Raw genomic sequence first — 12,375 nt, 5'->3', positions numbered from 1 at the left:
GTATATGGGAATATCCGTTTAATATCTACCTTTCCATTTCCAGGTAATCTGCCCTATTTGATCATCAGCTGATATTTGGGTTTCTTGATGGATAACATGCTAAAATAATCTTTTTAAATTCCTTAGAAATATTCAAATTCTGTTGAAAATCGTTGTATAGATCAGTCACTGTCATTGCTCTGATACATTAAGCGTTAGATAGTAACAGGATAAGTAAACTGGCACGTACCATATAGACAGACATGCATTTAGGCGTCGCCAGTTGATGAAAGACTTCTTTCAAATCCAAAGGGCTTTCTTTGTCAACTGGCATATTTGCTAAAGCCGTACTAAATTATTCTTCATATTCTCCATATCATCAAGACTAATATAACCTTTAATATTATTCGAAATTTATACCTTTTGGCGTGCTTAGTAATAATATTTTTCATTTGATTTGGATTACTTTGACAAATTGATTGTCATCTTTGTGGGAGATTACAATTATTCTGAACTTTTTCCCATGATGCACTGCGAATTTTGGGCTCTCTACTGCAACCGGTGCAGGCGCAGCGTAATGTGGATCGACATTCATATAAATTGATGCTTTCATTATATTAATAACATGATTTTGTCTCAATTTTACATATTGATTATATATTATATATTATTTATTTATTTATTATTTTTCAATTTCAAGTACTTAGTATTTATTTATTCATATACCTTAAATTGTGTGTTAATTATGAGCGCTATTTATTTTAATGGACCAAAGAGCGGTGAGAAGTACGGAGTATTAACCACTCTATATAATCTAAATACAAGCTAAACAGTGATGTTTTAACATCACTGTTTAGCTGTTGCTTTAAAAGCTTATGTTCAGATTACATACAGGTAGATCTTTGATATCCGTTTAGCTAAACGGTAGAGCTATACCAATTTAAATTTATTGGTTTTAGTAGGAGAATATGTTTCAAAATATTAATTCTTTTTCTGAAAAAGTACGTGAAGATAATAATAACATTCTGGCTAGCCGCTACACGCTTTAAAAAGTTTGAAATGTTTAAAAAGTGTTACAGCTAGAGATTTACAGTGTACAGTATACAACATGGTGTTTGAAATTTCTTTCTTTACTCATTTTTAACACTTAATGTTAGGAGGATGTTCGTCAATGCTCACCTTATTAGGTGCTGATCAAGGGAATAAAGCAGGCACTATGGACCACAATGACCTCATTCCAGTGGCATAGTTCAATAACCTCAAATAAACAATCATAGTGCAATAGTTGGCTTCAAGTTACAGAGTGTGAATGTTTGTACTCAAATTTTCAAAGGTCTTTCAATGAATATACAAATGTATTGGGGTTAAAGAACCGTGCCTTGATAGATGAGCATGTTGTGGATCCAAGTGTGGTTTTTGCCATAGGGTGTGCGCTCTTGAAGCTGCTAAGTCCCTGATTTGTTGCTAAATGCTTTATGGAATATGATGTGGGGTCGTAGTGGTCAGCAACAATCTGTAAAGTGGGCTGAGGCATGTGGATCAACATAGGCGTTGTGCATGTGCGTAGCGCACTATAAATCACTGCGTTTTGTTTGTTTTGTTTGTTTGTTTGTTTGTTTGTTTGTTTGTTTGTTTGTTTGTTTGTTTTTGTTTTTGTTGTTGTTTTTGCGCTTTTTAATACCGGGTCACATGTGCGTGACAATTGGAAGCGGAGTTCCCTTTTTTGTTAATGGGAGCGGCGTGCCAACCCCAACCCAAATATGTCGGGGGAAATAAACATAATCGGGGAAAATTCATAAGAGTACTGGTTATGGATTCCTCAACTCGTCTCTCGAACCTTATCTCATCCTTATTATATCTAATATGACTTTCTGGGTGCGTTTACAGAGGGGGTTTGAGCTTCGTTTGATCATCAAGAGGATAAAGTCTAATGGTATTCGACACAACGTAGCAAAGTGAGTAGCAGTAGTTTTGAATACTTCCCAGAAATGTTTTACTATACCTCATAAATATTTCCACTGGGCCTATCACGGTAAAAGTTAAAGTCAAAACACACCGGTACCGGTCAGCGTGCCGACTGGAATTGTAGGCCTAAACAAGCTTAATATTTTGCCCCGGATTTTATTGAGATGATTTCTGTTCAATCAATTCAGATTTATATTATTCTAATGTTTCTTTTTAACACTGTATAAATATCATTTTGTTTCCTAAAACGTCAAATTCACGTTTTATTATCCATCGGTAATTTCAGCAAAATAACTGCAGCAGACGCCATTTCCACGATAAACGCATCTGTAAAATTGCCGTTGTGTAGAATAGTGCTACGTCTGAAGGAACGGTGACGCGCGGGTCGAGACACCGTATGGTTGTAGGGGTGCGGAAGTTTTTACTACTTCCCCGCGTTCGCGTAATTGCACAGGCGCGGGGAAGTAGTCAAAATACCGTACTCGGACGCTGGCGTTATTAACCATTAAGATGTCTGGATTACCTAATAAATATATATATGAGGTAAAGTAATATTTTTACTTAGAGGGCAGTATTTTTAGTTAGAGGGCAGTATTTTTTACTTAGAGGACAGTCTTCCTGGTTGAAGGTGTACGGGGATGTGCCACAGTTTTGGGGTACATTTCAGTGATTTTGGCACACCGTCGAAGAAATTTTACGTTGCATATATCAATGTCGCGTATTCACTTCGCGTATTTTTCATGCTTTACAGTGGCAGGGGGAACGGGACAAGAGGGGGGGGGGGGACCTGTGTGCCATCACTATATTTAATATGCATGCTTGTTTTAAATATAACGAGGCATGAATGGCAGGTCGGAAAATGCCGGGAATAAACCAGGAATATCACTACATTTACATCTGTCCAGGATACGGGAGTGGCGAATGTTCGATCTTTGCATAACATTTTAAGCACATGATATTAAATTATAGGCCTATATACGATTTTTTTATGTCAATCCAAAATGCAACAATTATAATGAGGCTATTCTGTATAAAGGCTCATACCCCATCCAAATATGCCTACCTTGTATCTTGTTTAAAATCAAACGACCATCTATCAAACTTTTGGCGCACAAGTTATTAATATTTTCTTTCACGAGGTTGCCATTTTGGATATTATTTGAAACATCCTTTCAACAGTCCTGTACAATGATTTTATAAAGTCGATAATATATTATCGACTTACATCACATGGGCGCAACCATTTGCAGTTGGCGCCAGGTTGTCTGGCATGTGGCTTGAAGCTCTGTGGGTGGGCTTCCTGTAGTTTTCAATGGCAAGATAGGAAATGTGGCCATTTTTCTGCTTAGAAAATTGTATTTTGTGCTAATTTAAAACAGTATTACAGAAAATTCTCTCGATAACTTTTTAAATCTCTCGACAAAGATTTTACAAATAATGTTTTGTGTATTGTATGTGAATTTTAGAATCACCCAGTGCTCAGAATGGCTGCCTCCATGTGCTCTACTCGATAATATATTATCGACTATATAAAATCATTGTACAGGACTGTTCAACGATTTGTGATAAAGGAAAAATCTCGGCGGGTGGTTAAAACTTAAAATTAACGTCAAAAATTAAAACCAACACATTTGGAATAAATAAGCGTATAGAAGGCTCTCGTTTGCACATGCATAAGAAGTCAGTGTGGTCTGGTTAAACATGCTAACTTTAGAGCTGCCAAATTTGAAAACAACAGCCACGATTTTGTTTTGGAATGGATTATGAACAGTATTAACATTAATGTGGCGACTCAGTGGATTATTAATATACATCCACGGCTCAAGTACGGCCAAGTGATAGGATTTCCCGGCCCATAAATGCGGGCATCCTTACAAGTAACCCACGGTCATGTTCACAGCTCATTTTACAGGTTGGAAAACCACGGGTAAGTTACGACATAATCCCGGCTCTCGCCTGGGTAAAGTCCCAGCCCAATTTTCCGGGATTTTGGCCGACGTCAATTCTTATATCAGTCCCGGCTAACACCCGGCTCCCTCCGGGACACATTTTGAGTCAAATACCGGGTCACATGATGTCAAGTCCCGGACCATCCCAGTGTCCCCAGGGGCTGGGTTTGCATTTTATATGTGCATAAAAGGCAGTATGTCTACTCAGAGCACAATATTTTTATTTACTTAGATGACAGTATTTTTACTTAAAGGGCAGTATTTTTTTTTTACCTACTTTGCAGTATTTGTACTTAAAGGGCAGTATTGCCGTATTGTCTAGTAAAGATTTGTTATGATTCACCTGACAACCAATGGCAAAATCCAATATATTCATCGCTGGTGTCCCCAAAGACTTCATGAACGCAATAAGTGCATTTATTGCTATACTTGAAACTCAACATTATGTTGGCGCTAAAAGCAGTGTGATGTTAACTAAAGCATTTTTAAATAAAAAGAGCATTAGTATTCATCAAAAATATAATTATTAAAATTGTGTTTCTGTACACGTAACAGAAGTCTTCTCATGATAACTGTAAATTCACATTTCGTCAAAACACTCATACATCAAGCACTTATTACCTGGCAATACCACACGTCAATGATCCTTTTACTGATGCTGATTTATGTAATAAATCACCTGTATAACATATCAATGTAATAACTTACTTAGAGCAATAATGATCATAGCTTTTAACACAACTGAAATGTGTTTAACCCCATGGGCACTCGCCGCTAAATTATTGGCCTCTACGAACTATTTTTATTGATTACAATTGGTATTTTCATATTAAGCCAATCAGAGGTAATAGAATAGCCAGTAAGCTTAAAAGAGATTTAAAGGCTTTATTTCGATTGGTTTTGCAGACGATTATGCAATTCATGTAATTAACCAATAATATAAGTAGCAGTGCAGTGCCTGTCGAGTCAGTAAAGTAAAATTAAATTTAGAGATTTTCTCAAAAACTGTTAAATTGTGCAGGAATCTGTTACGCTAGTTGGATTCCTAGCACAATTTCCTTTCTGAAAGTGGATACTTTTAAATTTATATACTTCTTATAATTAGATTGAGAGATACAATAAAACTAATATCTTAATTACTGACTCGAGAAAGGTATACAGCCTATGGGTACTTACCATAGTGGATTCCTGAAAGGGCCCTAGGCTTTCTACAATCAACCCCAGGATTACTTTGGTTGCAGGACCTGAAATAAGGCGATAATAAACCAACTTGGCATTAAAATTCGCAATGCATTGTGGGACAGTTTTTGCAGTTTTGGGACACTTTGCGCTCTGTCGGAAAAAATGTTTTGTTTGCGTACAAAGTAGCATTTAAATTTTTTACTAGAAATAAAAAAGCATGAATACCTTTTTATTTATTAATTATTTAAACTATTTTAATGATAACATTATTATAATAATAAATACATGGATAATAATTATAATAATTAAACCATTTCCCCAATAGTTCAACGTTCAAAGTATCCCAAAACTGCTCAGTGACAACCGGAAATTATAGTGTCGACGGAGCTTAAATGGTGATGAATGCACATGTCCAATTGATGATTTACAGTGGAATAAGTTCTTAAGTGCAATGGTAAAAAGTAAAAATTTAATGCAAACTGTGGATCCAGAAACTTGCTCCACTAAAGTCCTTAATCAAGCTTAACAAAAAATCTAAACAAAAATAGTAATTACACGAAAAACCGATATTTCAGACATTTACTGCAGTTAAGGAAAAGCAAGATGATTCGGGCACAATATATGAAATATCATAAGCAGAATAACGAGATATGTGTGAGTAGATGCGGAATTCGCGCAATCTGTCTTTTTTCCCTTTTTACGCGGTACTACGTACATTCTACTCGCCCAGTTTACAACTTGAGACAAACCTTCAGCAACATATGTGGTTGGAGAAGAGGAGGTTTGGAGAATGACAGTGTGCCCTCTCCCCTCCCCAAACAGCTTTTCCCGAAATTTCTTTTGCCGTGCTTTTTGGCCAGTTTGACACCACGATTCGCTTTCATTATTGATAAAAAATTACTGTATATTATACAGGATGTATCAAAATAAAGTGTACAGTTTGAAAATTCCTCAACAATTTAGTAGCATTTTTCATACGGTATTCTTTATTTTGTTACACCCTGTATATCAAAATTTTACATTTGTTTCAATCAGGTTGAATCATAAGTTACATTCCGTCTTAAATTGTCATGATTCTTTGACTATCTTGCCTTGATACGCAACTATAGATACCTGATGTAATAAAAAAAAAAACAAGTCTGATTCAGCTTTAAGCAATTTTGAAGAAAATAGCCTTGTTTTCCAAATTTGGCAAACAATATTCATGGTTCTTTTCTCCAAAGACCGTGCAAATTATGGCTAATTATATGTTTATTACTTTGGTAGTAATTCGATATCCATCTCATCACATCACCTTGCACGAGTAATGTGTATCCATAATGCACCTAGTGTCACAAATAGGAGACGTGTAGAAGTAATACAAATAATGTTCTCAATAAAATATTTTACTTGAATGATTCGAAGATATGTATATAGCAAATAGCCTTTGGAAAAATGGAATTTACCTTAAAACATTAATTAAAATTTAAAATTTGGCAAACAATAATGTGTCAAGATAAGGTATTGTCAGTGCTGATATGGTGAGGTTTATAGTTGTCAAGTATCGAGGCAAGCAATATCACATTTAAGATATTTCCAGGCGAGTGCATTATTAATGCCATTAATTCTAATAAGAATTTTGGATTTTTCATTTTATTATGGGTTAGCAATTTCAACACCATCTACCAAATAGTCTCCAAATCGCTACCCTCGGATGCGTTTGTCTTGCTCAAAGAACCTGGATCCCGGACCTGGATCTGTTGCTTGCTAACCGTGCAGATCGTTTCACTTAAGTGCGCACGTGGGATGTGTTACGTTAATTACATAAGGGTTGTTATAGTGACCAGACTAAAACGGTAAGAGGTTTCAGACAATTCGAGCCAAGCATGTCTATTTCACATGTATCTGGAAATCTAAATTACAACTGTGGCGTATAAGGTTTAATACATAATTAGGGCAAGACATCGAGATACGGAACAGTTTATTATCTTTTTGGACGCACTGCATGATGCAAATATTATCAAGCAAGTAAAATAAAACCCAAAGGCCATTATACAATTTGAACAAATAATCCATCCCAGCAAACACAAACATTCTTTTAAAACATTTTAAACATGTTATATTTTGGGCTTTGGTTTAGATAAAAACGTTTTAATAACATTAATTGTCGGGGTATATCAAGGTCATGGAAACGTTTTACAACGTTATGTATGAAAACACACTGCAACAATATTTTCAAAATGTTTTTAAAATGTTATTGTAAAATATTTTGTCAACAGTTAAAAATAACATTATGTCAGACTTTTCAGTAGGTTATCAACAAATGTTTTTGAATGTTATGAAAACGTTTTATATCCTTTATATAACCCGACATTTAAACGTTTTCTAGCAAACTTTTTTTAACCTTTTGCGAATGATTTCGAAAACGTTTTGTGCTTTTTGAGTATATATTTTTAAATTTACATATTTAACAAGAACACTTTTGGGTTGCCAATTGGCATTCCTTTCGAAATACAATAATAGAAACGAAGATTTTTAAAGGGACGCAAGTTGTCAACGCAAAATGTGCATCATGCGCAAAAGGGAAATATTTCAGCAACTAAATCAGCTACGACCTTATTTTTATATACGTAATGTTAACAACTAACTGGTCATAAATGAGCAACATCAACAGCAAAAACAATGTGGATATTTACATTTAGGTTTAATTTCAGAGGGGGCCAATGTCAGACCCCCGTACTGTTGAACAAAATATTGTCCCCTTTTCAAGGACCAATGATAATGTTTCCATGCAATTCTATGGCCCTTCAATGCTCAAAATGTGTTAAGTACCTACCAAAGTCTACGATTCAGTCAAAAAACAAAACATATGTAGCCCCCTATAAAATGCCAGACTCTCCTATTTGGTCCGGCCACAAAAGTCGCATAAATTTCTCAATTCAAAAATAAAAATACGGTATAGGAGAGGATGATTTATATTATTCTAATTCTATTACCATAACGACAGTGTTAAAGTGTACGTTTTAAACATTTATATTCATTTTTGTTACTTCTAATTTTAAGGACACCCTTCAAAATGGAAGTAAAAATAGTGGATGAACATTCTCAGCCCATCTTCAAATATCCACACAATCAGAGAATTCCGCTGCTTACAAAATTAGTTATCCATGGTATAAACGTATCTTTTCTGGTATGGTAGAATATGGTTACGCAAGTGAACAACAGTCTGCTAAAGTCAAAAAGAAATATGAGCTTTACCAATATTACTGTACATGTTGTGTATGCCTTTGTATTCTATATTTCTGTCTCCCCGATGCTCCAGTTTTGTCACTCAACATGTAACATTCATTCCATTCATAAATATAACTTTTGTAACATTGGATTCTGTAACAAAATGAGACTAAAATGCACAAATCCCAACAGAAATGACAGAGACATGCCCCAACACACCTTAAGAAACAAAAACAAGCGCGCTGTCTAAAACCACATTAACAATGCATAATATGAAAGTAAACGAATACACTAGAACAACAGGCATGGTGATCTTACAATGAGCTGAGTATTTCGCAACATTCACTCCCGCAATCCATCATACAGCCTGTCTCAAAAAAAATTGTGCAAGTGAAAAGCGCCCTCTATGGCAATTAGAGAATACCGTTGTGACATAATGCTTACATCAACGTCACGGGCGCAGTCTTAGCTCTCAAATGCCGTTTGTTCTGTTCAATTTGCTTGTTCCAATTTTGAGATATGTTTATTTAACAACGAAAGGGTAAAATTACAATTGTGCCACTTTTGCTAGGGAAGAGAGCTGTACATGTAGATCAATGATTGCTGATGTTGATGCACTCCTCCTTTCGGGGCACATGCATTAGACGCATCAACATCAGCACGCGTGCATTATTTAGTCTAATATCTCTCCCAACAAGTAATACGCGTTCATTAACCTATAACATGAAGTGCACAATATTTGTTTGTCTTTTAGCATGTCTTAAGTGACTAAGAGAACAGTATTTACCATGATAAAATCATTGACATGCACATGTATTTAATTTTTACAGTAGAATGTGAAATATTTATTTATCTTTTAATCTCTTTTAAGTGGAAAAAGGGAGTCATCATTCCTGCATCATGATAAAACAGTAAAAACAGTCAAAAAGTTTGTATTGTGTAATTGATGCATTATTTTGATTTCATGAAGGAACTCTTGATAAACTTGATGCTATCACTGTTACATGTAAAGCCCTCTTCCCTAGTAAAAGTGGCACAATTGTCATGATTGTGATTTTACCCTTTCGTCTTTAACTAAACTTATCTCGAGATTAAAACAAGCAAATTGAACAAAACAAACGGCATTTGACGTTGGTGTAAGCATTATGTCACAACGGTATTTTCTAATTGCCAGAGAGGGCGCTTTTTACTTGCACAATTTTTTGAGACAGGCTGTACATGCTCTCTCTAGCCGCATAACATTCAACACACTGTCTGTCTCAAACGATTAATACAAGTACAAGGCACGACCTTGAAAGGTCGTTAATAAAGATGGATCTCATTGTATCCCGAGAGTTTCAGTAAACTAACACATGGTAGGTTGAATGCACCGCCACGCATGGCCATTTTGTATCGACCTGTTTAATAGTGTTAGGACGCATAATGGGCCGAAGGCTGCTGACAATAGCCCCGATTAGCCCGGTGACTGACCTCGCTGTGTGTGAGTCGAGCATGGTATGCCATAGACTTTTAGACTACCTCCCCAATGGGCCTATATGCTTACACTGCGCTATATAATTCGGCACATATAAAATCAGAATTATTGTCAGTTTTTGAACTCAAGACGCAAGCTTCTTTCTCAAGACGCAAGCTAACGACTATCATATCTGTTCAAAACATATATTCAAGTGCAAGGAACCACAACTGGTTTCTTTAGACGAAATCATTTACTGGAGATATTCATCATTTTCTACCCCGGTATCCAAAGATTTTCGTCTGAATATCAAAATCGTGCATAGCACATCCACGTGTATCGATCCCGAGTATTGATTTTAGTATCTCTGCTGACAAAGTAATTATTAGCCAGGCGATGGCGGTGTGCAGAGTGTCCTAATCCTTCCCTAGACGGCTCTTGCCGGGTAAGTTAGCTCGATCTACATTAAAAGCTTATTCAATGATTTGCTCATCCTGATGATCGTAAAAATCATCAAAATCAGATATGATGTGGTGTCATAAATGCACTATAGATGTACTAACATATCCTACTAGTGGTTAAGCTGGCGAGCTGAAAGCTGTCTATAAAAGACAAAATAGCACATTTAACAGGAATGTGTAAATTAGGAGCATATGTACTTGCACGTGGCTTCAGCTTTGTCAATATTGCCCAATGCTTCATTTCAAAAACACATAATGACAATTTTAATGACCCATCCTTCACTTTTAGGCAATTTATACACATGTATTTACCTTCTGGCATCACTGAACATGCTGAATATAACCATGTAGAAACGTGAGTTAAAATTTCCCAGCGTATCTCCTTTTAGGCCAGTTCAACAGCAATATTCATATTGGCTATGGGCGGGAAAAGTGTAAGTGACTGCTTTAAAACTCGCGCCGGTTTCCCGCCGCTTCCGCCTGCTTGAGGCCGGTTTCTGTTGTTAAACCATGTTTTAAAGCCGACTCTTACAGTCTTCGTGCCCTACCAAGAATTATTTGAACCAAGTTAGGGGACAAATCCGTCTTTCGTTGACTACCCCGCTGACAACATATGTTTCTGTTTGAAAAACTGGCATTCAACATTTTGACAAGCAATATTCATATTTCTATTAGCAAAAGGCCGAGTAAATTTCCGTCTTCACAATTTTTCTATCTATTTCTTTCTATTCAGGCAAATATTCAGCGATATTTCTAAGTAGTAATATAATGTGTACCCAGCGCATAAAGCACCTCAAGTATTGGATGTAATGGGGCGTGTTAGAGTGATATATCGACGCGTTGCTTCTTGAAAACACACAATTCATCAAAGAGTGACTATAAAGGTGCTCAATGAAATATTTTACGTGAAGGGTTCTAAGATATGTATACATGTAGCAAAAGTCCCTAGGAAAATAGTATTTAGTTCAGTTTAAACAGATAGGGTTTATCATAATTTACGAAATGGCAAAGAAATGCGTCAATATATCATAGTATCAGTGATTCTTATTGATGATGGAGAATAGCTGTCAGTAATTGGGGCAAGTATGCAATATTAAAACGTACTTCCACTGGAGTGTGTTCTTTCAAATATGAATACGGAATTTTCATCATGGTTTTGCATTTCATTTTCAACACCAAAAAGTCTGCATGTAATTATCCTTTAGTGGTATGGTGTACGACAACAGAATTGCAGAAAATTAGTCCTACATTTTGTGTTTTTGTCGCTACCCTCGGATGCGTTTGGCTTGCTAAATGTGCAGATCGTTTCACTTAAGTGCGCACATGGGATGTCCTACGTTAATTGCATAGGGGTTGTTAAAATGACCAGACTAAAACGGTTAAAGGTTACAAGACTATCAAATTGAGCCAAGCATGTCTTATTCTGGAAATTAAAACTCTAACAGTGGAGCAGACGGTTTGATCCGCAATTGGCAAGACATAATTGCCAGTCAACATGTGAAACAGTGTATCCACCACAACCCACCAAACAATTGAAACAAACAGGAACGCAAACCAAAAGACAAGATAAACACAACCAAGACAGTAAACAGATGTCTACTCTGCATTACGAATAATGATTCAGTTATATTTCGTTACTTTTTTCTTAGACCAATCAGTAAAACAACTCAAGTATATCAACAAGCAAACAAAGAAATGAAAAGATTAGCAAGACTTAATTAGCTCTATATCTTTGTTTTTATCGCTGTCCTCGGATGAGTTTGGCTTGCTAAACGAGCAGATGTTATCACTTAAGTGAACACAAGGGAACGTTACTATAAATACATAAAAGTTGTTAAAGTATATCCCTATAGCGATCACTCTTAAGCGTCAATAGTTTAAACGACGACTTTTTAAGTCGTCGTTTAAAAGCGCAGGATGGTTCATTTCACACGGCATAGTTGACAACCAGGACGTGTCTAGATATTTGATCTAACTGTGGAGAGGAAGTTTGGTAAGCAATTATACCATTTTCAGCCTGATTTGGCAGTGTCGTCAGTGTGCATTTCATTAGGCGAGCATCAAACGCTAGCGTTGGTTCAAAATCTAGTGTACACACGCACGCGTTTAAAGACGCCGCATAGATGAGAGAAAAACAGCTACTTCAATTGCATTAACATCACATGAGGGTGAAAAT

General features: G+C 36.1%; 1 protein-coding gene across 4 annotated transcripts in view; it reads right to left on the bottom strand.

Moving 5' to 3' along the window:
• The window catches only part of LOC140142087 (glycine receptor subunit alpha-2-like), a 224,845-nt gene that overhangs the window by 69,234 nt on the left and 143,236 nt on the right, over nucleotides 1-12,375 (bottom strand). For all 4 annotated transcript variants that reach the window (XM_072164041.1, XM_072164039.1, XM_072164042.1 and 1 more), the window contains exon 3: nucleotides 5,070-5,137. In XM_072164041.1, the coding sequence (XP_072020142.1) occupies nucleotides 5,070-5,137 (68 nt within the window). The remainder of the gene's footprint in view (nucleotides 1-5,069; nucleotides 5,138-12,375) is intronic.

This window comes from Amphiura filiformis, chromosome 20, assembly GCF_039555335.1.
Source record: "Amphiura filiformis chromosome 20, Afil_fr2py, whole genome shotgun sequence".
In the NCBI taxonomy this organism is placed as follows: Eukaryota; Metazoa; Echinodermata; class Ophiuroidea; order Amphilepidida; family Amphiuridae; genus Amphiura; species Amphiura filiformis.
Note: the sequence above shows the minus strand (reverse complement) of the source record. Positions and strands in the feature narration are given on the sequence as shown.